Consider the following 27731-nt stretch of genomic DNA (forward strand, 5'->3'; position numbering starts at 1 on the left):
ACCACTGAGTGAAAGAAAGTCATGCTAGCATTTAATTATTGACGTTTCTTTAAAATTGTAGCTATTTTGACATGAAATATTATGTAAAACTTGTTACAAATAACATTAAGGAAGGTTTGGCTGTTTCAGGTGCAAAGCCTTAATTAACATTATTAGTGGCACCTCTGTTTACCTACCATTTTCATGTAGTGAAAGAGGTCTGTTTATGTAGGTGGAGCCATTGTTAACTGCTTTGTGTTTTACTGGGTGGTGCAAGCTATGACCTCTGTACAGAATCTTTTGCAGTAAATGAACTAATGCAGTGCCAAGAAACAGTATTTGCCAGCTTCCTGATGTTTTCCTGTTTTTTGCACATTTTTCACACTTACATTTTTCACGTTATTAAACAAATGTTTATACTGATAAAAAATAATCTTAGTAAACCAAACAAAATGCAGTTTTTCAACCAAGATTCTATTTATTAAGGGAAAAGCTATCTAAGCCATGAACTGACTGTGATAAACTAGATTTTCTGGAAAGCTGAGTTCAGTTTAAGTAGCCACATCCAGGCTTGATTACTGCCAGACCTGTTGGGTCAAGAAATCACTTAAATAGAGCAAGTCAAAGTGGAGTAGGCTAAAAGATTTAGAAATACAGCACTTACTGCCACAATCTTAAGAAGCAGGTGAGAAACAAATTCATTGACGTCCCTCAGTCTAGAAAGGTTTACAAAGCCGTTTTTAAAGCTTTGAGACTCCAGTGAACCACGACGAGAGCCATTATTTAAAAATGATAAAAACTTGGAACAGTAGTGAACCTTCCCAGGAGTGGTCAACCTACCAAAATTACCCCAAGAGTGCATCGATGACTCATCCAGATCACAAAGAACCCAGAAAAACATCTAAAGAGTTTATGATTCAACAATAAGAAAGAGCGTGGGAAAAAATGGCAACCATGGGAGAGATCCAAAGAGAAAACCACTGCTGACCAAAAAGAAGTCAAAGGCTTGACTCACATTAGCAAAAAATCATCTTCATGACTTTTGGGAAAATATTCTGTGGCATTACAAGAAAAAGAGCTGAACTTTTTGGAAGGTTTAGATTTGGTTTCATTTGGTGTAAAACTAACACCGCATTTCATAATAAGAACATAAAACAGTCAACAGTCAATCATAGGGCTGGTAGTGTGATGGTCTGCTGATGCTTTAGGCTTCAACGACTTGCTGTAATTGCATTTACTGGAAACTGTTAATGCTGTTGTTAACTTGATGATTATTTTCTCTATTTCATAAGGCCTGGTGCGAGATAACAAGAGATAAAAAAAAAAAAAAAACATTGGCTGAAAATGACTTACAGTTTGGGTACAGTCTGTCAGAAATTTGTGAACTAATAATTTATTTAGGTCAGCCAATCGTGATTATCGCTGCATGTGGCGTCATCGCCTCCCAGCCAATGGCGTGACCACGTCCAGAAACGGGGCACCCACGACGTAAACCTTGCAAACATGGCGACGCTCCGAAGACAGTACGGAGATTGGAAATACGACCGATTTTAACCAAGAAAATCACCTCCTCTTCGCATGTTACAATGTGGTGGGGTTAGCCAGAGCCGCCGCAACTTACAGCCTTTTAGACGATGTTTGCAGAGGTAAGTTATCTCCCGTGAAAAAGTCTCGCGCGTGTTGGTACAGTAGTTTGTGGCTGACATAGCTAGTTAGCTTGGAGCAGCTAGCGCCTAGCCCCGCAGGTAAACACGGGAGCCGGGAGAGAGGACTGTTCGCTGCCGCTGTGTTTTCACAAAGCATGTCAGCTATAAGTGGCAGTCAGCGCGGGATTACACCGTTAACGCTAAGTTAATACGACGGGCTTAGGATATCCGCACTGTCAACACTGCGCTGGAATTAGCTCGACACAGGCAATGTCGGTAGTCTGCGTTTATATTATGAATGAAGATACTCACAAACGAATTTCTACATTACAACGAATACAGGTGAGCTGGGCGTTAGATTGGCTGACGGCTAGAGAGACTAACTAAGGAAAGTTACATTTTTGTATCGGCGCAGTTGCGGTCCACTGTTGATCAATCTGCATTGGATGCAAACATTTATGTCGATAATAAACGTGTTGCGCTGTTACACCTAGATGCAGACAGTGTGAATGGTGTGGGAAATCAATTTTCAGGCATTAATGACTGATGTCAAGTTGAGATGTAGTGGATAAGCTTGTCAGTCATACCGGCTTCTTCCCTCCTTTCATACACATCTAAACGGCCTAACGCAGGCTTGTCTTGAAATATTAATAAAGGCCATTGTTGTTGATCAGTGGTTGCAGAGATTTTTTTTTTTACATCTCACGGGATGCCCCCCAGTTTAGCGACCTGAAAGGACAGCTAAAAGAGCAGACTGCCCACCTCATCTGAGCTGCAGGTGAGGTGGGCAGTCACGTGTTACACTTAGTTGGCTTAGTTGCTATTTGGAAATGTTAGTCTCTGGTAACCTTAGTAAGAAATCAATGAAAGATATCGCTTTGTTTTATGTAGTCCTTTGTAGTTCAGTTGCTTCTGTGAGTGAGTGGCCTGTCTACACAACTTGATCAATTCACCTTTGTATATTGAGTTTGATGGGAGTGCACGTGTGCTCGTCCACAGCCACACAGCGTTATCTCTGTGCTTTTTAGCACTTGCTAAACCTCGTTAAGCTCCCTTAATCAAAGCTTGGTAGATATTAAGTCCAGCATGCTGTCACATCAGGCCTGCTAGTGTATCTCCTCTTCCTTCTACGTGCTGTTCAAGTTGTTTCCCTGCCAAAGAGGCTCACAGCTCTCATGAATTAAGCTCTGTTCAGACCTGTCTTTTCATCCAGATATATGTACAGTGTGTCTAGGTCATGCCGAGACACGACGCAGCTCACATGATTCATCAGATTTGGAGTTGTTAACAGTCATGATTACTGCAGCGCCTCGATAAGGCTTAAGTTCAGTTCCCACCGCATGCTCATTGGTTGTGTGTTACAGTTTCAGTTCTAGTTGGGTTACTGCCAACCTGATGATCGCTACTAGCTGAATACATAATGAGTATAAATAACCAGTTATTGCCTTCCTGGAGCTGCTTCTCACTGGAAGGTGAAAAGTAGCAGCTAGGGACACTGTTTGTGACAGAGGAGGGGTGTGGCTTACTTTACCCTCCCCAGGGTAATAACAGTATCAAACCACAACTCAGGGGAACTAGACAAAACAAGCTGGACCATTTGCTCATTCAGTTTTCAGGGTCATTAGTATGCTGTTATTAATTTGTAATAAAGTTCAAATCCTGGAGAGAAGTGAACTACAACATTTCTTGTCCTCTCTGGAAATTAACATCATTACTACTTCTGCCTTTTTGATCCTAAGGTTAATATAGCAGCTCTTTGCATTTCAGTGGTCCTGGTGGATTAGGCCAGCACGATCAGTCAGACCCATTTACTTTCTCTCTCTCTCAGGCATGATCTCCCACAGGAGAGCTTTAATGGGCCTAGTTAACCTTTCACCTAATGACTACACTACCCAGGGTTTGCAGCTAAGCACTTGAGGACTTACATTGATCACAAAAATAGAAATATCCACCCTTGAGTAGTTCTTCATGCGTGTGTGTGCACGTCCATGGTGGAAAGTTAGGGAAAAAATATTCTCAGACACACTGATAAGAGGCTACGTGTGAATATCTGAATGTGCCTGGAGTCAAGGGCATCCAGAGCGTTCTTCAAAACACACTGCCTCTGTGTGTTTTACTCCTTTTAAATTCTAGATTGTCTTCTACTTCTTTGTAAGTAAATTTGTAAGAAATATTAAAACACAAATATATAGATTCATTTCAAAATATTAAATTGGTTATATTAAAGTTTAGAAAATAAAAATATGTCTTTGTTTGAAGCCTAGTAAAGTCCACAATTATATTTTTGTATTTGATCCTTGGCCAGCATATTCACACAGGTAATGATTTTTATCCCTGAGCATCCTTTCAGGATGATGAAGCAGGTTTTGACAGATGTTTTTAAACATGTCTTCTGAAATTCTCTTTGAAGCCATGCTGTAACATCCAGCCACTAACAATTTGAAATGCATGAGAGCGGTACTTCAGTGCCCATCTGCATCTGTGATCTCGCCCAGTGCCTTTAATACTGTCACTTTTGTGTTAATGAGTGTCTGTTTAGTGTGTATTGCATAAGGAATTGCCTAGATATTCAGATGTGAGGATCCCTGATGGGCTTGGGTGTTAATCACTGGAACAGATGGTTCATGTTTTAAGCCCTGTGTAAGCTGTAATGACTCACGAGTGTCAGTTATCATCTCTTCTACAGAGCCAAGCCTCCACAGTCTCATCACACAGTCCTACTGATAGCGTGCACATTCACTGCTGCTTACTAGCACCACTGACGTCAAACATATACTTGCATTTCCCTTTTGAACTACATTCAGTCTCTTTCTCAGGAGTCACAGAATTTTAAAGGGTGTAATTGATCAGACTGTATATGCTTCAGTACGTCTAAAAACACTCTTTCTCATAAGTGTACACATTACTTACCTTTTGTGTTATTTATTAAAAAACATGTTTAAGATGATTAATAAGATGATTTGCCTAACTAACTGCTGGATGCTGCAGTAAGCACAGCATAGCTTGTGGTTTGCTCTGGTGAGTACAGTTACATATGTCCCTGTTTTGGTCCTATTTTAGTATAGACAAAGCACAACACTTTACACTCTGCACCAGCTGGAAGGAAAACACAAATAAATATTATATGTATCTAGGAGCTGAAATGCAAATGAAATGCTTCTAGCTAGCTTCAGTTACGTCTTATGTTGGCTCCGTGTTGACAAGCTGCTGTAGTTTAGTGAAGCCACTTGATAGGGAGGCACCTTCACCAAATACAAAGTCAGTGGAAAGTTGGTTGCCCCTCCACCGTGGGCTAAATTTAGTTGCACTCTGCCTTTATTCAGATGTTAGTCACAAGCATTAGCTTTGCTAACTTTGGACCCGGATCTTGTTTAGCAAAAATCTTTAACAAAATCCATAAGTTACTACTACACCATCACACTGTTAGCGTGTGTGATGGTGATGTATTATAATTGTTCTTTACTACCATCAGGCTGAGGATGTAGATTATGGTAGTAAATATGACTTTGTTGGTTTGGCAAAAAGTTTTCAAACTCTCCTGAAAATATACCTGCTTGGTTCCCTGTGATGTAAGTGTGGGAGGAAATTGAACAACAGTTCAGACTGTTTCTTTGTTTGCACGGCGGTTTAATTTGGATCTCCTTTAAATGATAAAAGGATTCTGGCTGATATGTTATAGTTCTCTTGGTTGTGTTAGATATCAGGACACGTGGATCTGTTTTTGATGGTCACATTTTGTGGCAACCTTTCTGAAAAGCATTCCTCTGTGTTGCTACACTCCTAGTTAAATTGTAATAATGGTTCTCTCTGCTGGCCAGCCCTATTTCTCCTCCCAACCCTACAATCAGTGACTTTGTTCTCGCCCTTTATGACTTAAGGAAGAGGGTTAGTCTAGCCAGTTTGAACACATTCTGCAGCCTGGACTTCAGTTTATTCATATAAGTTTGAGACATTTTATTATAGTCAATGTTCGCAGTAGTTGATTTCTTTACATCCATATAGATCAAAATTGTGCTTTTTATAATAGAGGCAAGAAATTGAGGAAAAGGTTGGAAATTGTCCTTCCTGTGTTTGTGTAGTCAGTTAAGGTGTTTCAACAATAAGAAAAACTGCAATGTCTTATGCAACCGAGATAGTGAAATTATGTCACCCTTGGTACAAGACAGGGTGAAATATAGGGTGGAGAACTGCATGTACCCAACAGGGTTATTACACTGCATATAAATTAGGGCTGAACGATATATCGCATTTGCGATAATATCGCGACATGATCAAGTGCAATTTTCTAACCGCAAAGGCTGCGATTATACTGCGATTATATTATACAATTCATGGGCTGCATCCTCCTGAGGCCGCATTTGTAGACCGATTACGTCACAGCGACGCGCCGAAGGCTGTCCAAATTACTACCATATCCCAGAATTCATAGCGCGGCCCAGCCAAACTCCAGTTTCCAGCAATGGCGGCCGCTACTAAGTTTTAAAATTACTCATACTAATCTTTCTGGGTCACAAAATAAACTTTTAACATATTTTCAGGCGAGAAAGTAGTTGTGTAAACATCAAATATCTGCTCGGTTTATCAAGATATCCCATATTTGCAAAAGTGCTTCGACGTTTTCAGAGGCGTCTGCTACCCACCAGCTCGACAGCTAGCCGGGAGCTCGAGGGTTACTGATGCGGCCGAGAACGGCACAACTCCCGGCACATCATTTTCAGATCACCGCGGAGTTTCGCTGCTCGGGTTAAACGTAATATATAAGTCACTTAGACAACCTAAAAATGTTATTGTTGGGCTTTTTTCAGTGTTTTGTTTGTTCGTGAGTAAATCGGTTTGGCTGAGATTAAAGTTATTAGATTAGATAAAATAAAACTTTATTAATCCCCCGGGTGGGTTCCTCCTTGGTTTTCACACAGCTGACTAAACGTCAAACAGAAAACTTATTAAACAGAAATATGAGACAGTCGAGAATTTACACCAGTGTCTGGTTATATTTTAGATAGCAAGAAGCAGACGGCCGAGTTTATTAAACTCCACCGAGACAGCGGTGACGCTAATCAGAACTAGACCGTCCAATTTCACGCCTTTAAATTTTAAAGGCGTGTTTGTGTGTGTGTTTATACAATTGCTATTATGTTTGCACTTTATGTGTAATGTTACTGACTGCAGAGATCAGTAAGATGTGTGTATTTTTTATTTATTAGTTTTATTTATTTAATATTATTTTTTAATTGAATGACTGTCTAGTAGTTCACAGATGTCGAAAAACTGAGTGTGGTAAAGCCACTGATTTTTTTTTATGTATATTTCTGCAATCTGCACATTGTACTGACTTTCATTTTAATGTTTACACCAGGGTTCCTTGTCAGCACTTTATGCTCAGATGTTTGTAAGCTAAAAATAAACTATTGTGTATGTTCAAATATACTGTTGTGATTGAAGAAGTTAAATAAAAATGTCAGTCATCAATTCATGCATCACCTCATGTCATCATAACAGAGGTCTGTCTTCCAGGAAAGAACAGTTTAAAATTAATGTAATATAGTATTGGCCATACTATATGATGTATTGCTTGTCTTTGTTTAATAATACAGAAGACAAATACCTTAAAAAATAATCGCATATCGCATCGCAATCGCAATATTGGGGCAAAAAATCGCAATTAGATTATTTTCCATAATCGTTCAGCCCTAATATAAATGTCCTCTAATACTTCCTGCCTCTCCCATAACCACATTTGTAAACAAAGTGACAGGCAGGTATGCAGCATTTATTCCAAGGCACTCTCAAAGATCCTGCTGTTCTGTTAATGTGACCCATATGTCTTGGCCTGCACACTGTCAGTGCCTGTCTAGTTGACTCTGATGAGTAAGCAACATCAGGGTCAGAAGGTCCTCAGTGACAGCCATCAGCCTCAGGTTTTAATTTATCCTATTTACTGTGAAACTAGCCTCAGCTGATGTGGTGAGGAGGGACGTCACAAGTTCACCTCAAGTCAGATTTACTTATGTAACACTATTCGTGCGCATATGCGGTCCAAAGTGCTTCAGAGTAAGACTTTAAAAATGCTTTGCTTTAAGATCTGAACCAGTACTAGTGAAGTTATTGTTTCAAATTGCCCGTTATCAGCTTTTTCAAACCTGATCCAACTGAGAGGCTGTGTTTGTTCTAGTTTTATCTGCTCCAGTTCTGGACCAGGACAAACAATTATGGCCAGTTTTAATAAAGACGTTCATGCTGACAAGGTCAAGTCAGCAAGCAAACCCATCTGAACAATAGCAACCAGTATTAGACTGCTTAAATTCATAATCTATAAATTCAGAGATATTGTATGAAGCAAGTGGGCATTGCATTCTAAAATGTACATATTTCACATTTTTTTAACATGAAAAACATTCATAAACATATTGGGCTCTGTAGTAGACAAAAAAGAGAGTTGTACATTGTACTCCTCACTGAGCATTCCTGCGTCTAGGAACTTTGCTTTGAATGAAAAGAAGCTTCATAGTTGTCTTTAAACCTATCATGACTCAGATGTTAGGATACCTGTCCCTTTCTTCTTCTTCTTCTTCAGGCCTGTCCCTGTGGGGACACCACAGCAGATAATCTGCTTCCATCTCACCCTATCCTCAGCATCCTTTTTAGTCACACCAAACCTTTGCATGTCCTCCTTTACTGCATGCAGGAATCTTCTTCTTTTCCTCCCGCTTGGCAGCTCTGTATAAAATTTTAGCATGTTCAACTCTGCCACCTGCAGTTCGGTCTCCTGTCTTTTTTTTCAGTGCAGCCATCTCCAAGTCGTACATCATAGCAGGTTTTTATGACATCGCTGATGTCATAAAATTCACTGGCTCTTTCCTTTTTCTTTTTAATTTATTAATTTAATTTATTAACTTATTTTTAATTAGAGTTCTGCCATACAAACAAAAATGTCAGGCTGAAGTTTGAAATATCCTCCTGTTTCCTCTAATTACCTCGTAAGTACACCTTGCAATAATGTGTGTACACTTACCTGTGTGCTCTGGGGCTGCATGTGCGACATCAAACTATAGCGAGACAGATTAAATTTATTATGAATGATATTGAGTAATGCATCAGTGGGGAAAAAATACCTCTCTATTGCCTATAGCTCTGACCATTGTTGGTCCTTAACGTCATAATCTGTCAATGCATCACAGCAGCTCCTCCACAGTAGCTTGAAGCTTGATTTATAGTCTTGAACTCCTCCATCGAGCCAATATTGCAGTGGGCAATGTGCTGGTGTTTGTGTATTCTTCTGCTATTACAATTGTCACAAACGTAATGAATATTGTGCGGTTTGTTTTGTTGTCGTTGTTTTAAAACTGAAATGCATAAAACCGGTGACACCAGTGCTAATTAAGTTAATAAACAGATTGGTGCCTCACGGTCTTCATGGGCGGTGGCTGTAGCTCAGGTGGTAGAGCAGGTCTTCTGCTAATCGGAAGGTTGGTGTTCATGCAGCCTGCATTTGTTTGCATGGCACAATATGCTTGGGCAAGATACTAACCCCAAGTTGCTCTCCAATGTGTCTGTCAGAGAATGAATGTGCGTGAATGAAAGCACTTACATAGAAAGAGCATAGAAAAAAGTGATTGTGTGAATTGGTAAATGAGTCAATTAGTAAAGTGCTATGATGAGTAGAATAGTGTAATATAAGAACCAGTCCATTTACCGTAGATATAGCATATTTTTACTCCTAAATTATAATGGTAACAAAATGTGTAACTGGATATTATTGAAAGACCTAACATAGCTTTCATATGTGTACTTTTCACATCAGGCTACAGTGTAGAGTGTACATTTAAGCCAGTACTGTAAATTGAGGTTCATTAATTCAAACATGTTCACTCCTCTTTTATCATCATTTATCTAGATCACCGATTCTGTTCATAGTTGTTATGGCGTAGTCAAGTGGCGGAGGATTTCCACTTGGGTGGTCTCAGAATCTCGTCTCTGCTTTTCGCAAATGATGTGATTCTGTTGGCTTTATCAAGTGGTGGCCTCCAGCTCGCACTGGAGCAATTTACAGCTGAGTGTGAAGCACCGGGAATGAGAATCGGCACCTCCAAGTCTGAGGCCCTGGGGCAGACCTAGAACACGCTGGAGAGATTATGTCTCTCGGGTGGCCCCCGAGCACTTTGGTGTTCCCCCAGATAAACTGAAGGTCTAGGCTTCTGTGCTTGGACTGCTGCCCCCAGAACCAGGCCTTGGATGAACTGAAGAAGATGGATGTTTGGATAGCTAAGTTATCTTTTAGCGTTAAGCAAGAAAACTGTGCATTTGCATGTCTGTGGAGCCACAGATTACTCTTCATTATTCTTTTCATTTGTCCATATGCCTTAATAGTATTTGGCACTAATTAGTAGGGCTGTGTGATATGACCAAAACTCATATCCCGATATAAGACATCTGTCGTCCGATAACAATATAAATCACAAAGTTTTAACATTTTTTGTAAATTCTGTGAATCTCGGGCAGCTCGTCTTGCGTGAAGTGTTTCCAGCTGGGCGTCGTGTACCTGGAGTCGAGTGTTTTAACCGATGCATTAAAGGATGCATTTTTAGACATAAGTTGTAACGGCTGCCGTTTTCTTTGTGAGTATTTATTACACAGCGTAAAAGCCTGTTCTAACGTTTGAATCTAAGGTTTATTTTTCAGCACCTGACGGCTCTTTTTTGCTTCTCATCCGTAAATACTCTGCATACTCTTTCACATGATTCAGTTTATTTTGAAAAGTCTCATCAAGATCTTGAGCTTTATTGTGAAAGGTTTCTGTGGAACATAAACAAGCAGACACGCGATGGTTTTACCGTCGTTGTTGCTAACGACAACACATAAAAACAGGCGCTTGTCTGTCCGTAGTGTGGTTATATGAAATATGAGCAAAAGAGAGAACTTTAAGAAATTAATATAGCCACTACAGTGACAATCAAAACAATGAAAAACATTGCGGTAAACAGTTTATTTTGCGACACCACAAAACAAACGATAGCATAAAATGAAACGATAGATGTTTTTATATCGTCATCCGATATATATCGTTATATCGAACAGCCCTACTAATTAGTCTAGCTCTGTATCTACACAGTAAACTGACTGGCCTCTGTTTATGGATGTGACACTGTTGGCAGCTAGTCTAATGTGTGTCATCCGACTGGTGGCAGTCGACTGTAACAGTGAGAACAATGTCTCAGTGTCCAAAGGAAGCTCTGTGTGCTCCTCTCTGGCTCCGTCACAGGATTTGTTTATCTAAGGAACTCTAACATGAACGTAAGGCAGCCGAAGATCATCACCACTGATCGTGATGCCTGTCAGTGACTCTATCTGATGGCTTCACAGTGAGAACATTTTTGAAGGCTTTTTTTTCCTTGAACATTTAAGGATCCTTGTATAAGCAGCTGTAACTCATAACAACACATTCACAGCTATTTTCTAAGGTGCCGCGGCCTGGTTTAATATGTGCAGCAGACCCCTCCTGAGGTTTCATACCTGCTATCATGACCTTAAGCATACACTTAGGGGACATAACTTATCAGTATAGCTTGTGTTTTCATTTGTTTTGTTTTTTAAAAAGCTTCTTCTGTACCTGTTACTATGATAAGGCTAAAAAAGGAGATACTCAAGTAACTATGGGCTAAAGTTGGAGCTGGAAAAGGGTTGAAACGAGCTCTGTTTCCTGTACTGACAACAACAGGAACACCATAGGATGTGATTGTACAGGATTATACACACACACAGTTTCTGTCTGACACTCTTTTATGTAATGTCTTCCTGCGCAGACATCTCCCTCCCCTCTGCTCTGTGGAGGACCATTAATGGTCATTATATGTGTTTATAGAATATTATCATCAGTCTAGCTGAGTATGGGGTGAATTGAATTGTGTATTGAGTATGTGTTTTTTTTTGTCTTGTGTGTTTCAGGCCAGTCTGTCCATCTGGGGATGGGGGGGTCTTGGAGTTGTGCTGTTCCTCGTCACTTTTGGACCCTTTGCCATATTCTACCTGGCCTTTTATATCTTCTGCTTCATTGGAGGGTGAGCAGTGAGACGTTTGAAGCCAATCTAACCTCTTTAAGCTTCACAGTTAACCACAACACATCAGGAGCTTGGCTCATAAGTTTTTTGCTGATTTCTAAATTACATTTCTGTTTTGCAGGGGCTTTGCGGTCACTTTGCTTTATGGAAAGATTAACTCGGAGAAACACCTGGAAAAGTGCGAGCACTCGTACTTACCACCCACACAAATTGGTATACTGAAGGTAAAATACACGCACTTCGACCTCGCCTGTGCAAACAGATGACCCGGCCTGCCAGATGTCACGGAGGTCACTAAAGTTTTCTCTGATTACTTTACTCCTGTCTCACTGTGGGTTATGTTTTGTCTCTTTCAGACGTTGGATGAGATGAAGCTGGAGATGAAGCCTATAAAAATTGACAGAAGACTCACAGGCTCGAGTTTCATAGATGAACCACTACAGCAGGTGTGTGTTTATGTGCCTGTCTTTGTGATAGGTCTTGTGATTCCCTGTACATGTGTTTCATAGGTAGGGAAGCATAGATGACCAGTTTTATCGTATGGCATACAACACATGGCCAAAGCTCTGTGTCAGTACTAATTGTATTCATTTCTTTATAAGCACACCTTGCCCCTTTCATCATGTCACTACCACAGCAAGTGCATGTTTACATTTTATAAGATGATTAGCTAATAATTTGCAAGAAATTGGTTGAGTTTTGATAAGTATTATTTTCTAAATTCAAAATTTTATATTACTTGTAATGCCTTGATAGCACTGCCTTTAAAGGAGCTGGGTCTAACTTCAGAAAATGACACTCATGATCATTAAAGCTTCTTTTCCACTAGCATCTACTCAACACTGCTGGACTTTGCTCTACTCAGTTTTGGTTATTTTCTATTAAATTTGAGTACCACCTCAATGTAGGTAGAGTTGTTACAGCAAGGTGGCCCAAACATCCTGCGATGTCATTTGATAATTACACAAAAACGGAATACATGAAGATGTTATACGTGCTGCTCGGTGTATGGCTTTTTGTCAGACTTCCTAAAATTAGAGAGCCAAGGAGGCGGCATGCATGTCCATATTCCTCAGTGCCAGGTTTGATTCTTGTGAAGGAGTCATGATTCATGCAGTGACACCACTCCATTCAGTCTGTTGATGTCACATTTTTGGCTCAGCTCATTACATTAATGTCTCCAGCCCACTAAAAAAAGGGCCTATTATTACCTGAGTGAGACTAAGTGTCAAAAATCATTATAAGGAATTACATACAAATTAGCCCAAAGGCAGTTACAGGAAACTGAAAGAATTATGGTAGAACACTTTTTTTTACTTGTTTAACATTCAGACATTTACAATAAAAAGTTTTAGCTAATGTGGGTTTAAGAGAGGTTTAATCAGTGCCCACCCAGCTAAGAGTGGGCAGTGCACTTGTGATAATGGGACAGCAGCTACAGGGAGAAGCTTAGAGAAGGTCCCTGCCTGACAAATGCTAATACTCCAGACTTTTTGGATTCCGGCTCCTTTAAATCTCTGTCTGACCCATCAGCTCAGCTGGCCCAGGTCAGTGACTTAATGGCATCAGAGAGAAGTACTGGCTGTCAAACACTGCATGACCCAGTAACGTCTGCATTTCAGGTGTTTTCTTCTGTGAGCTCTGTGTCTTTCTTGTGATGTATTGTTTTGTCAGAGCAAAATTCATTTTTCCAACATGCCAAAAGCAGGAAAATGTGACATGATTCAATTATAAAATGACTTAATTAAATTATTTTGTGTACCAGTGTCGTGCTTTGTAATAGAAACCATGTTGGTGGTACATGTTTCCAGCGGCATTCTTCACATTAAGCAGAATGAAGCTCCTCCGGTGTTGTTAAACGTTTATTTTCTGGCACAGCTTGCAATGTTTTGTCTTTATTTCCCCAGTTTTTATATAAAAATCCTTACATCTGTCACACAGTGACTTTTTCACAGTGAGATTCTTTTTATTGTTTTATTAGACAACTAGTCTGACATCATTGGAAACTCTGTACGATTACACCAAAGCTCTTTGTGTAATTTGTCCTTTGTAAACTGTGGACATTGCAGACTGTGACATGTGAGACATGTGATGCAACAGTGTTTGTACTGCTTTTTTTTTTTTTTTAAACTCATCTTGACACATTTGCAAGTTGATCGTCTAACTGATGGTTCCTATGCAAGCATTGCAGAATGGAAAGAACGACTTTGTGGCTTGTGTTTATTAGTCAGTTTCTCTTTCCATGCCGCTCTGTGATTACCACACTTGCAGCAGAAAACTTTTTAGCACGTCCTCAGCAAAGCGGTGTGGCCGGCAGAGTTAAGTGCAGACACAGCAGTTAGTGCCGGTCAGATGACGCTAACGGCTCTAGCATGGCATCTCCTCTCCCCTTGCCCGTTTCTAGGAATTCTCATTTATCTTTTCAGTTCCATGTGAACCTTGAGATCTTGCACAGAGAAATGTAAAGTCGCACAATGCTGAATCTTGCGCCCTGAAATAAATGTGTGGTCACTATTTTCTGACACATTGTCTGGGCATTTTTTTCCCTCTTGTATGTGCTCACATAAGCACTTTTTTCATTAGTCACAGCTCCCTCTCATCCTGTATTACACTGATTCATATTGTAGCTTCAGCTGATGGGACTTCCACACCCTTTCGTTTTAAAACCTGTAACTTTTTACGTGGTTTATACTTGGCATCCACGGCTCCAGTCAGAAACATTGCTGGTGTAGTTTTAGTTAGAAAAGTCCTGGTTTGTGTTTTATTGCAGAATTGGTGTCCTTTTTTTTTTTTTTTTTTTTTTTTGGTAAATGATTTCGCAGACAATCGTGTCATCAAGGAATTTTAGTGTTTGATCTTATCAGTCAGGTTGAGGTTTGGACTTTCTCTGACTTTCTGTCCTGTTGCATGACCCAGTTTGATCCAGGCTTAAGTGGCTTAGTTGTTGGACAGATGACACCTTTAACCAGAATACTTGGGCATGCAGAGGAGTTCACGGTCGACTTAGTGGCTGCAAAACAAGCCAATATCATCACCCCTCCACCACTGTGCTGACACATGGTATGAAGTGTTTGTGCTGATTTGCTGTATTTGGTTTTCGGGGCCAAATGTCTCCACTTTGGTCTGGGCTGTTCAAAGCACATTGTTCCAGAAGTCTTGTGGTTTGTTCAGATCCAACTTTGCAAGCCTAAGCCTTGTTGCCTCACATGGCACTTGATTAGCAGCACCTGGGTGTTACTGACCCTCAATAGCTATGAAAGCAGTAAAGTTGTACTTAGTTTTTGGCAGCTGTGAAAATTACCTTTTGCACATGACTGCTTGTTCCCTTTACTGTAGCAATATATACAGTTATTCACATTGCAGTCTCTCCCAATCTCTTTTATACCACCAAAGCCCTGTTTTCTACCTGAGGGGGTAATGTGGTCTGTTTGAGTTCAAGTGGCATAGATATTGTCATCAAAGGGTGAATAAAACTGTATCTGTATCCATGTACTCCCATCTGTGCATCCTTAAGAGAGTATAATCCCGAGCCCTATACTTACAGTAACACTTTCATCTCATTTTTGAATTAAACAAAGAAGTCTTCAGTCTTCCATTAATGTTGTGTCTCTGTAATGTTTTGCACAAACAGCCAGCCCTCTGCTTCCTGTTTACTCAGCTCCTGTGTAATTGAGCTGTCGTGAGATTTCTGCTTACCGGCAGTTTATCAGTGGAGATTATTTCAGAAAATGTGATTAAAATGGTCACCTTGGCATTTTGACTTTTAATCACTGTTCTTATCTACTTCCATGTTTGTTCGATGAATCAGAGGGTTATCCAGGTTTGTGTTGACAATTCAGTCAGATCCCTCTCTCTAGTTCTCACTTCACTCAGTCTGAATTGTCTTTACAGAATTTTGCCTAACTCCTCACTTTTTCCTTATGTCTCTTTAGGTGATCCAGTTTGCACTGAGAGACTACATCCAATACTGGTACTACACCCTGAGTGAAGATGAGTCCTTCTTACTAGAGATCAGACAGACGCTGCAAAATGCCCTTGTCCAGTTCTCCACACGGTAACACACACACACACACACACACACACACACACTCAAACGCATTATATGTCTAATATATTTAGCAAAAAATCAAGCAATCTATATTTTGTGTATATTTGTATGCAAAGGTCCAAAGAGGTGGACTGGCAGCCTTACTTCACCACTCGCCTGGTGGACGACTTTGCCACACATTTACGTGTTTTCAGAAAAGCCCAGGATCGCCTCGGTGACAGAGAAGACAAACTAAGTACGTGCATACATCACACTCCCTGCACTTATTAACGTGTTTGCCATGTCTTGAGAGCTGTTTTAAGAATAGTGACGACTGTAACTAAATAGTGATTTCTGAACAGGGGACATAACAGATGATCTGATGGAGTCTTTCTTTGAGGCTGAGGTGGAGATGGAAAGGAAGATTTGTCGAGATGTTGTGTGCACCTCACACAAAGATGAAGAAGGTAAACACGCCTCTGTTTCTGGCCTTACATTTCACAGTTATGAGGAACTTTTTTGTTCTAGCTTGTAACCCTGTTCTGCATGTGTGTGTCAGGGTTTCTTCGGGACTTGTGTGAATTGCTTCTGTACCTGTTACTACCTCCTGGAGACTTCCACAATAAGAATATGAGATACTTCCTAAGGGTGAGTGCATGAAAAAAAACTAGTGTGAGGTGCAAATAAGAGATAAAAAATGCATATGTATGCCATTAACCAGTGTTTGTGTGTTCATCACAAAAAAGCCACATGCCAAATGCTGCCATGTTGGTTGCCAGGCCGCCACGGCATCCCCCTGAATGTGCTGTACAGTGACATGTTTGTAGTGTAAATTACAGCGAGCATGCCTGGAAATACACTGTGGTGTGTTTTTTAGGAGGTGCTAGCGCGTGGTGTGCTGCTTCCTTTGATCAACCAGCTGAGTGACCCAGACTACATCAACCAGTTTGTCATATGGATGGTGAGGTTTAACACCACCCCAAACTGTCCAAGAAACAGTTTAATTTAAGGGTTGGGAGACCAAATGAGATTTGGTGCTGGTGTTTGTAGCTGTATGTCCTGTTTTATGTGTAGATCCGGGATAACAGCTGTAACTATGAAGCCTTCATGAACATCCTGAAGTTAACAGATAAGCCTGCTGAGCTGGAGGCCGTTAGAGACAAGGTGCTGGAGGAGCTGCAGTTTCTCCGCTCCCTGGACACTGCTGGAGACGGTGGGCGCTCGCTTTTTTCTTTCCATTTGCATCAGACACACACACTCAAAACTGATTGTTTTCATTCAGTAACTACAGAATGTTAATTGAAACAGCACACTGCTTTCCTCTTCTGCCCTGATGGCTTTTTGTTTCTCTGTCCTTCAGACATTAACGTGATCAAGAACCAGATCAACAGTCTTCTGTTTGTGAAGAAGGTGTGTGAGACCAGGATCCAGAGACTGCAGTCTGGCAAGGTGAGAAACTGCAGGGGAGTAAACATGCATCGCACAGCCTTGTCTGCACAGGTGTCAGCTGGTTTTGCTCAAAGTCCGCGTTGGTTATGTTAATGCTTTGCTCTCTTCTTCTTTACTTATTCGGTTCCTGTGTTGTGTAGGAGGTTGATGCCTTTAAGCTGGCAGCCAACTTTGGAAAGCTGTGTGTCATCCCGCTGGATCACATCCTCGTCCACAACATAGCCCTGCAGTTCTTCATGGGTAAGTGCATCAACACCTCACGTATCACATAGACGCCAAAGGTCACTGTAGTTATAACTCTGAACTTTTCTGTTAATCATATGTTTTTTAAAGCCCTAACACATGAATGTTAGGGCTTTAGTGTAGGACTCCAGCCTCTGTTTTTTTTTTAGACATGCTCTTTTGCTGTCGCTTATGTCGGTGTGAGAATCTTTAAAGGTTGGAGAATTCCCATTAGCCTAAACATAATGACAAAAACAATACAATACAATACAACTTTATTTATAGAGCACATTTAAAAACCAACGATATACCAAAGTGCTTCACATAAAAGAAAATAAAACATAAATACTATAAGACCATAACAAAGTACCAAATGTGCTAACAGGTCAATGTCACTAACACACAAGAATAGCATAAAATGCATATCAAGTAAAAACATGTTAAAAGCACAAAGCCATAAAAGATATGTATAAAAGGGAAAATAGAGTAAGTGTAGGAATCAGATACAGGCATTAACGAGCAGGAAAGGCAAGGTTAAATAAAAAGGTTTTTAACCATGATTTCAATGATTGGATAGAATCGGATGCGCGGATGGCAATAGGAAGGTTATTCCACAAATCGGGTGCAGCCAAGGCAAATGCACGGTCACCTCGGTTCTGACATAAACGGTAGTAACCAGACCGAAAAGCAGCGCACATTTCAGTGCTTTATTTCGGTGCTTTTTTTTTTTCCTGAGATGTCATACACTTTGGATTCTAGCCAATCATTTTACCTTTCCGAGGATAGTAGGCGGGCCCAGGTACGTACGTTCTCTTAGAGCAGAGCTACAGATTAAAAATGCCCAAGGCGAAGCGGTCAAAAGTCTGGCTGTACTTCACAGCAAAAGATGCAAACTCAGCAGCCTGCAACAAGTGCTTTAAGATGTTACCTCCTTTGCACAGTATCACCTGGAATCTGATGAAACACCTGGCGACGCATAGCGTTTTTTTTAAAAGTCGAGAAATGCACCGTATTTGATAGCTTGCTGCAAGACCTCACACCGAGTGCGGGTGTGGTGCCTGTTATCGGACCCGGAGTTAGCAACATCCCCCAAAAACCCGAAGAGGAGAGTCCTGGCCCCTAGCCCTGTCAGTGTAGCAGAAATGATGAGGATGATGATGGCAGCAGCAGCCGTTCTTCTCTGCGTGAGTAGCTTAATGTTGTTCGTGTGTAATTTACGTTGAGTAGGCTAACCACGTTATTAAATTAATGCACGTAAGGTGAACTAGCAAACACCGTCGTAGTTACATGCGGCTGTCTTCCTGTTTGATGGCAGATGCTCCCTTCACCCTGGCAAAAAAGGCTAAAATGACCAAAGAAAAAGTGGAAAACAGTTAAACATGAGAGGTTTTTGGACAAAGTTTGTGTTCTCCATTCTTTAAGCACCGGTTCGAGCACCGGTTTACGCACCGGCACCGTTTCAAAAGTAGCGGTTTGGCACCGGTATCGGATAAAACCTAAATGATACCCATCCCTACTCTAGACTTCAGCTGAGATCTTGGCTGCACCAAGAAACAAAAACAAAAGCATGCTAACGTTTATGCTGCCTAAAATGTTTTAATTTGTGACACAGCATAGGAAAAGTCAGAATGAAAATCCCACCTGTGCACAAAAACAGCCAAGCAATGCTGCAATTCTAAACAGTTGGACTCTCCAATATCTCCAATATCATAACTTCACCGTCTCCAAATGTCTCTTAGAACTGTCTGACAATTGATCAGTGTCCGATCCATAAACTGTCAATAAATCACTTGCCTTTTTTGCCCCAAATGCTCAATCAGCAAACACTCAGCTGTGAGTAATCTAGAAATTTTGAGGGAAAGACATTTTGTGCTATAGCTTGGTTTTCAAATGCCGTGTAACATTTTTGTACATAGATCAAAGCAAAACTCAAAACTAAACAAGTAGAAGTTTGATATCATAACTTGATCTTTAGAAACGAGGCTGCCAGAAACCAGAGGCTGCCAAAAATACTGAGTATAAAACTTACTGGCCGTGATTGCCGTGTATGTATGTGTAGCCAGAGTCTTAATCATAAGCAGACACCTGTGAGTATATCATATGCATCATATGATTTAGGAGACTAAATGCTGTCTGTCTGTTGACCCAGACTTCATGCAGGCAGCGGGGGCCCAGGCCGAGCTGTTCTTCTGGCTCACAGTGGAGGGATACAGGGTGACGGCGCAGCAGCAGCTGGAGGCCATGCAGAGCTGGCAGAAGGACGGCAAGAAGCAGCCTAGTGACACTAAAGGGCTGCTGAAGGCAGCTGCACTGGGTGTCTATGAACAATACCTCTCTGACAAGGTAGCTGAAAATGTCATGCATCCACAGCCTCCTCCGATATTTTAAGCCAGACTCATTTCAGCTATATTTTACACAGTGTCTGAACTTCTCTTTTAGAAACAGGGACGTTTATTTATAGATAAATTTAAAGAGCTGTCTTTCATTTCTGTAGTTATAAATGTGAAAAGTTAACCTCTTTGCTCTGTCTGCTCTAACAGGCGTCCCCCAGGGTGCAGGTGGACGAGGCATCACTAACAAGGCTTGGGGAGAAGCTACGGAAAGACGACCCCACGCCAGAGATATTTGATGAAATCCAGAGAAAGGGAGGGGGCCCTTTGTTTTTGTTTTTTTTTTCCTGCTTGCGCTGCATTTTCCCTCCCAGTCTAACAAATACTACTGCTTGTACTTTACAACAGGTGTATGACATGATGCTACGCGATGAGCGGTATTACCCGTCCTTCAAGCAGAGCCCTCTCTATGTCCGCATGCTTGCAGAGCTGGACATGTTGAAAGAGCCAAGCTACCGAGGGTCTGACGATGGTGATGGAGAGTCCTTTAATGGTTCTCCAACAGGAAGCATAAACCTAGTGAGTCCTTTTCATTTAATATTTATGGGTTATCTGTCTGTGCTGTTTATTATTATTAGTTTATGATCATTTGTTTCCTGTGATTTCAGTCTTTGGATGACTTGCCCAATTCCTGCCATGATGAATCTATGCACCTTCATGCCTTCATCTCTGACACAGGTACGCCAACCGAGTGGTTTAGTTTTATATTCTTCTAACATGTTGAATTGTGTGTGTGTGATTTTTCTTTTGGATATTGGGTATCTGTTACTTCCTTTTAGTCCTTCCCTGCATGTTTTCTATCAGCATTTCACCTCTAAGCTCGTTTCATCTGCATGTGCCTGCTGTTTCGTGCCACATTGTTCCAGTATTCTTTATTTCTATCACTCCATTACCTTCACTACTTTTCTGTTTTTCCTTTTTCCCCTCCTCCCTCCCTCCCTCACCTTTCCTGCCATTCTGTTACACTTTTCCTCCCTTTTATCCCATTCATACACACTTTTCCCCTCTGCTTGCTCTTTTACTGCCCTATATTACACCTGCAACACTTCCCTTTTGCCCACTTCCTGTCTTTCCGCTGCTCTTTTCAACCCATCCCCCATTTTCCAATTCCCTATGTTGGATGTATTACCGGATCGGGTAGCTGATGCTTGTCTCCCCGGCTTCTGGGGTGCTGCAGGGGTGTGCAATGACCACGGTAAGACCTACGCACTGTACACCATCACTGTGGTTAGACGCAACCAAGATGGCAGTGAGGATGCCTGGAAGACCTACCGCCGCTACTCAGACTTCCATGACTTCCATATGAGAATCACTGAACAGGTGTGTGTGGGACTTAACTCTATTACACCACTTTTACACGGTTTAAAGTAAAAAACAAAGGCCGGTGGTGCCTGGTGGCTGACGTGACCGTATCGCCATATTGACGGCACAAGAGAAAAAAAATGTTGGAGGCAAGTTTGTGAGCCTAAACGTCAGACTCACTGGAATTACTTATAGACACACTGACCTCATTATTTCTATCATAGAAACTTTGGCCTGGCATCCAACATTGTTACGATAAATGTAAACGTGACAGAAAATAAGGGAAAGTCATCAGCTGCATTTTCTTCTTCTGAGTCTCAGTTTGTAATCTTGCTCTGCTTTAGTTTGAGAACCTGGCATCAATCCTCAAGCTGCCAGGAAAGAAGACCTTCAATAACATGGACAGAGACTTCTTGGAGAAGAGAAAAAAAGACCTCAATGCTTACCTACAGGTAATGTTGTTATGTGATAGTTTATATATGTTATTCTTTTTTTATTGTCATGCATTTTTCCTTCCATTAATAGTTCTTGGTGCGCATTTGTTGCAGTTGCTGCTGAACCCAGAGATGGTGAAGGCCTGCCCAACTCTGATCCCTTACGTGTATGACTTCCTAGAGAACAAGGCCTATAGCAAGGGCAAAGGAGAGTTTGCACGGAAGGTATTTCCTTTTCTCAAATGCAAATACCTGTTTAACTGTTGTGCAGTTTTTTTTGTTTTTTATTTTAATTACTACATATATTATAGTAGATGTTATATGTAGATATTGTGTTATAACGTTTTAGTATGTTGGAGAATCATTCATTACTGATCAGCTGTTTATTCACCATGTGACTGGCATTTTGTCTATAAAGTACATTTTCTGCTTTTGTTTTATTCCCCCATCAGATAGACACATTTGTGAACCCTCTGCGGAGCTCCATGAGAAACGTGTCCAATGCAGTAAAAGCCTTCCCAGACAGTTTAGCAGAGGGAGTGACCAAAGTCTCCGATAACATGGGCCGCATGTCAGAAAAACTGGGTCAGGATATCAAACAATCCATACTGAAGGTAGAACCGTTTAATACTGCAAGTGTTTTGAGTTAACGTTGTGAAGCACGGGCTTCGCTTGATCCTCTGTAGTCGTTAATCTAACCTCTGATTTTCCCAGGTGCCTCCAATCCTCCCCAAGTCTGAAATCGACCCTGAGCACTGTCGAGTCTCTGCTCAGCTCGATGACAATGTGAGCAAAGTCCTTCCAAAGTTTTCTTGAAATGCCTCAGAGTACAAACATCGGCTCATCAGTTAAATGTGATGAGAAACTGCTTAAAAAGTTCCCACTAAAATGAGGATTTGAAAAGCTTTTATCCTTCTGCCATTATCTTTGCTGTTAGGAATAACCCTGTAGATTTTAATTCAGCATTCTTTGCGTTGACATGTCTCTGCAAAAGTCTCTGATGTGAGTCAGTGTGCTGCTGTTTCATTCCTTTAACCGTGCTTTAAATTAAACTGCTTCCAGGTGGATGATAATATCCCACTCCGGGTAATGCTGCTGCTGATGGACGAGGTGTTTGATCTCAAAGAGAAGAACCAGTGGCTGCGCAGGAATATTAAGAACCTTCTGCAGCAACTCATCAGGGCCACATATGGGGACACAATCAACAGGTGAGTGTCACATTAAACCTGCAAAAAAGACTGACATACAGTTAAAGGTGGGAAAATGTTATCACTTATACAAATAGTAGTTTGAAATATTTAAAGTTTGCTTCTTTCTGTAGGAAAATCGTAGATCATGTGGACTACCTGACGTCACCAGAGCAGGTGGCAGATTACGTCAAGAGGTTCAGGTAACTCATCGCCTTTTGTTTTAAAGACCTCTGATTAGTCAGAGGAGTACTGTATAACTTTTAGTGCTCCGCCTCCGAACAGGGATTCCTACTGGCCCAATGGTATTCTAGCTGAGACCCCGCCCCGCCGGGACAAGAACATCCGCATGAGGACACGAGTAGCTGCCAAAACCAGCCTTCTGGGAATCATGCCAGGTGAAAACACACACACACTCACACTTTATAAAGCTAGCACCTAGCCATAAATAGAGACAACCACATCTACTTACTCATTATCTTTGAAGCATTCATACTTAAAATGAAAAGCAGTTCTCAGTCCCTGCTTGTCCCACTGAATATGGAAGTAAAAGCTGTGAGGAGGGAGGAATCTGTGACATCTTTCTGGGTGTCACCAACAGCTTTTTAATAAAGGGGTTTAATCCACTGCTCTTCTGTGTACTACCACTCCAAACTATGACAAACAATTTCGATGTAAGACGATATCTGGTATGTGTGAAGAAACGATTGAAGTACAGCACAATAGTATTCTAGTTTAGGAGTGAATCTGGAGTAAGTTAGTGAGAACCACCCAGAGACTGACCTCTGTATGATTTGTCCAAGTCTGCTTTTAAGAAATGACTGAAATGAACTCACTGCCCCCCTCTTGTGTCCAGGCGGTATAAATGCTGTTTAACCATCATTTGTTCAATTATGAGTCAGCGCACTAGAATGAGGCAGACATCAAACTAGACCATTTTTGCCAGTTACACACTTTCCTTGATGGTTTGCACCTCTGATAAAGCACAGAGCTAGAAATATATTTGTACACAGAAAATACAAGAATTGAGAGGCTGTATTATCAGGTGTCTATGTGAAGGTAGCCAAGCCCTAATGAGGTGCAGTGAGGACATCTGTATGACTCATGCTCACTTTTCTTTAGTGCCATATCTTTACTTTGTTTCTGCTGTCAGACTAAAAATTCCAGTAATATTAATGCGAACCAAAGGAAAGGTGGAATTCTTTGCAGTGCTGTAAACTCATACAAAAAATCAGTTTCATTCAGTTTTAATTATTAAGCGCCAAATACCTGTCGCCTTAAAAGTAAAGATGCTGAAGCGTTAGAGAGAACAATAAAAAACAACAGAAAACTCCCCCTGAGCAAGCATTTGGTGACAGTGGGAAGGAAAGACACAGTTTTAACAGGAAGTAACCTCTGACAGAACCAAACTTGTTCACGCTGCTGATATCTACGTCTCCCTCCCCCTTCTTCCTCAGATGAGCTGAAGCACATCATCGGAGCCGATACCACGAGGAAGGGCATCCTCCGCGTCTTTGACATGTTTCAGTACCAACCCATGAACCGTCGCCTAGTCTACGTTTTCCTGGAGGGCTTCCTGGAGACCATGTTCCCTCAGTACAAATTCCCCGAGCTCTTTGTCAAGCTGCACTCCCGTTCGCCACGCATCCATAGATACAACCAGAAACTGAAATCCACCTCCCTCAAGAGGTGACAGGAGAGGACAGAGGCAGCAGGACAAGGGCCGATAAGATACACAGACTTGAGAGCTGAGGATGTGAGTGGCAGTGGTGGGGATTGATATGACTGTTGTTGAGGGGGGTGGGTGTGTGTGTGTGTGAGAGAGAGAGAGAGAGAGAGAGAGAATTCTGCCCTTCCTCTTCCCTCACACATTGCTGAAGGTGAAATCACTCTATTTTATCTGGCTGATTATTTCTGTCAAGACAGAAACGAAGGATGTGTAACACTTGGACACACGCGCAAACACAAATCTCATAATTTGCACCAAGACTGAACTTGGCTGTGTTTTCTTTTTAGTTCCCCTGCTCCATTTGAGACTTTTTTTGTTGTTGTTGTGTTGAGCGTCATTCTGGGCCAGCTGATGCTGCTTTATCATGGTCCAGAGAGCCCAACCACAGGTATCGTTGTTTTTAAACTGCAGGACTCAATAGCATTAGACCCACACCTTGCCTTACCTTCCTCCTTCTATCTGTTGGCCAGTGCGGTCCTCCTCCACGTCAGCGAAGTGGCCGCACAGCTGTAATCAAACCCACCCTCATGCTGTAGACATCTAAGCTGCAAAAATCACTTGCAAACTGTGTTTTCGCAACCAAAAAACGTCGATTGCACTGGGTTTAAGAGCCGCTGTTTTTAAAATGTGACAAATATCCTTTTTTTTCTCTCCTCAGCCTCAGTGCTTGTCTTGACTTTCTTCCACCCTTTCTCTCTCTCTCTCTCAAGTCTTAGATCACCTGTACTTCCCTCGATCATCCAATCAAAGAACCCTTTCTAATGCTACTCTCATATCCTGCAGCAACCAAAGCTCATGCTGTTCGTATGTGTGTGTACTGTTCTGACATTGGGGAAACATTACTGTGTTTCATATCACGCAAAGAAAAAGAATGCAACGTTGACCTTTAATGACCCTTAAGGTGAGGCTGTGACGACACACTGAGGTGTGTTATTGTCAGGAACTATTCAAGAATGTACTCTCTGGTCTGTTCTGTATCTGGCTTGAGCAGAAGTCTGTGTGTGTGTGTGTGTGTGTGTGTGTGTGTGTGTGTGTGTGTGTGTGTGTGTGTGTGTGTGCGTGTGTGTGTGCGTGTGTGTGTGCGTGCGTGCGTGCGTGCGTGCGTGCGTGCGTGCGTGGTTAGCACAAAGATGCAACCCTCTTCTGTCAGAAACTGTGCCAGTGTGAGCTAGGGGAACCAGCCTTAAGTCTATATACAGTGTACACTGATCAAGAGATGCACGCTAGAGGTAGCTCTCCTTCACATGACTGAACATAACAAGGAAATCAGGACAGAGATATGGAGATGTGTCCCTAACCACCTTTGGTCAGAGGAAAAACGACTTGGATTTGGTGCAATATTTTTTTCTTTTCTTTAAGGCATGTGCATTTTTGAATCATTGTATTACTGAAAATTATTTTAATAGTAGAAAAAGCGAGAGCTCTTTTCCCAGAGATGTCCTCTTACCCCCGACAACTTAACATTCCGTTGTTATAAAAGTACAATGTTTAATTTTACAGACTTGTTTTATAAGTCTGATTTTTCTTTTTTAGATTTTTTTCTTTTTTTTCTTTTCGGTGTGCAGGGGGTTATTTTCCCATTTATCCCCAGCTGACTCTTGCAGAAATAATCAGAGATGATTATTAGACTGTGGCGGGGGGACAGCTACTTCAGAGGTGGCCTTGAACAACTGCTCTTTCTTTCATGCATTGAAGCCTGTGAAGTGTGAAAAGAGGTTTGTTATTATGAACTGACCGCTGAAAAGACCCCCCCCCCCCCCCCCCACCCAAAAATTGGGTGAGACAGGTTCACAGAAGAGCTGTGTCTTGTGACCACTAGAATCACTACTAATAAGCACTTACTGTAGCAAGTGTGGGAGTCCCACTCCCCCATTGACCAAACGGCGCCCCATTCTGCTGCAGTCATTGGACGGAAACTTCCTCGTCTGCTGTGATTTGCTTGCACCGAGCTGCCCCGATGGACTCTGATTGGCTGAGCAGGACAACATGGCTTGGACTGGACTGGAGCCTCGCTTACTGGGAGGTGAATAATGTGTCCCTTATGATGGCGAAGGCGGTATCACCTTTAACTTTCTGCACACCTCTCCATACAGGAAGGCTCATGTTTTTTTTAACCCCAGTATATATGAATATGATAATGAAAATTGTGCATATCTGTGTACAGTATGTGTTAATAGTGTGCCTAAATGTACTGTCAACTCTATTTTCATATTTTTCTTTAACCTAAAAAAAAAAAGAAAACATCAGGATGTCATGATCATTTTAAGCAACTGAAAAATGACTTTAGGGTGTTTTGGTTTATTTTGGCATCATGCTTATCAAAATTTTCCTTGTGAGCATTGTGCTCAGAACAGTACAACACTAATAAAAAGGTAACTCCGACTAACTGAACAACAGTGTGTAAGTATTTGCTTGCAGCATTTCTTTTTTTGTAAAGACTCCATTCAATTGGAAACGGTATGTAACTGCTATTTTTTTTTTTCACACTGCTGAAGGGTTTCCTAACAGCTTCTGGAAGATCAGTCACATGAGGCGGACTTATTGGTGCTCTGGAAATTGGAAAGTCCTGCAACAGGTGTGAAGAGCTTCTGTGTGAGCTGCTATAGTGTGATAAGTAGAGATGGACCGATCCGATATTACGTATCGGTATCGGTCCGATACTGACCTAAATTACTGGATCGGATATCGGAGAAAAATAAAAAATGTAATCCGATCCATTAAATATCACGAAAGCATCTCACAAAACTTGCAACACGCTGTAACTCACCTCAGAACGTTAGCACGTCGGAGCAGTATGCATCACGTGATAGAGCGGCTGTGGCATGCGGGACCTGTCGGTGGTCTGGATAGCATGTGGAGCTTCGCTAGCAACCCGGCATTTCATCTCCGACAAAGTTATCCCGAGAGAAGTAAAGCAAGTGTGTAAGTCCATCTCTGAATGTTTGTAAAGCATTCCTGCGTTAAGCTTAACAAGTGACTGCCTCTTCTTGCTGCTACTTCAATCATGAAACTGCTTAATGATCAGCTGATCGGCTTTTCTGTCGCGAGTCCGTGTCTCTTGTTTGTTTTTGTCCCACTTTGCACCAGAAAGAGGAAACCAGCGGCTGAACAACAGCAGCACGTTTAAGCTTGATAAGCTGTTGTTAGAAGTTATTTAATATTACTTTCTACTCGAGGATCTTTTTCTACGTAGCTGACGGCTGGTAACTGTGCAGGGGCGGATCTAGCAAAGTTTAGCCAGGGGGCCCGATAGGGCATGAACAGGGAAAAGGGGGCACAAAGACATACTTTTCTTTCTTATTCTCATTTAA

General features: G+C 41.5%; 1 protein-coding gene across 3 annotated transcripts; it reads left to right on the top strand.

Moving 5' to 3' along the window:
* The first annotated feature begins 1460 nt into the window (after positions 1–1460).
* On the top strand, positions 1461–26192 carry snx13 (sorting nexin 13). 3 transcript variants are annotated; one of them, XR_014909270.1, is made up of 26 exons: positions 1461–1625; positions 11568–11680; positions 11802–11904; positions 12037–12126; positions 15613–15734; positions 15845–15963; positions 16070–16174; positions 16267–16355; positions 16585–16668; positions 16782–16920; positions 17068–17156; positions 17297–17396; positions 19528–19721; positions 19919–20021; positions 20115–20287; positions 20377–20446; positions 20946–21088; positions 21415–21522; positions 21619–21729; positions 21957–22118; positions 22219–22290; positions 22567–22712; positions 22826–22894; positions 22977–23089; positions 24149–25479; positions 25544–26192. XR_014909270.1 is itself a non-coding variant. In XM_085395966.1 (25 exons), the coding sequence occupies exons 1-25, from the start codon at positions 1614–1616 to the stop codon at positions 24382–24384; spliced, it is 2865 nt and encodes a 954-aa protein (XP_085252092.1). In that variant the 5' UTR covers positions 1461–1613; the 3' UTR covers positions 24385–26192. The 3 variants fall into 3 exon arrangements, 1 of the variants encoding a protein (XP_085252092.1); XR_014909271.1 differs by having other exon boundaries at positions 24149–25475; XM_085395966.1 differs by having other exon boundaries at positions 24149–26192.
* Positions 26193–27731: the final 1539 nt, after the last annotated feature.

The sequence above is a fragment of the Rhamphochromis longiceps genome, linkage group LG22 (genome assembly GCF_057381845.1).
Source record: "Rhamphochromis longiceps isolate RC_006_pf linkage group LG22, R_longiceps_female_GT1.1, whole genome shotgun sequence".
Lineage (NCBI taxonomy): Eukaryota > Metazoa > Chordata > Actinopteri > Cichliformes > Cichlidae > Rhamphochromis > Rhamphochromis longiceps.

Bases quoted from the DNA above. Each gene is read 5' to 3' on its own strand.
- snx13 (XM_085395966.1), top strand. The intron at 16,356-16,584 runs GTGAGTGCATGA...TGTGTTTTTTAG, and splicing joins ATATGAGATACTTCCTAAGG to GAGGTGCTAGCGCGTGGTGT. The intron at 17,157-17,296 runs GTGAGAAACTGC...TGTGTTGTGTAG, and splicing joins AGAGACTGCAGTCTGGCAAG to GAGGTTGATGCCTTTAAGCT.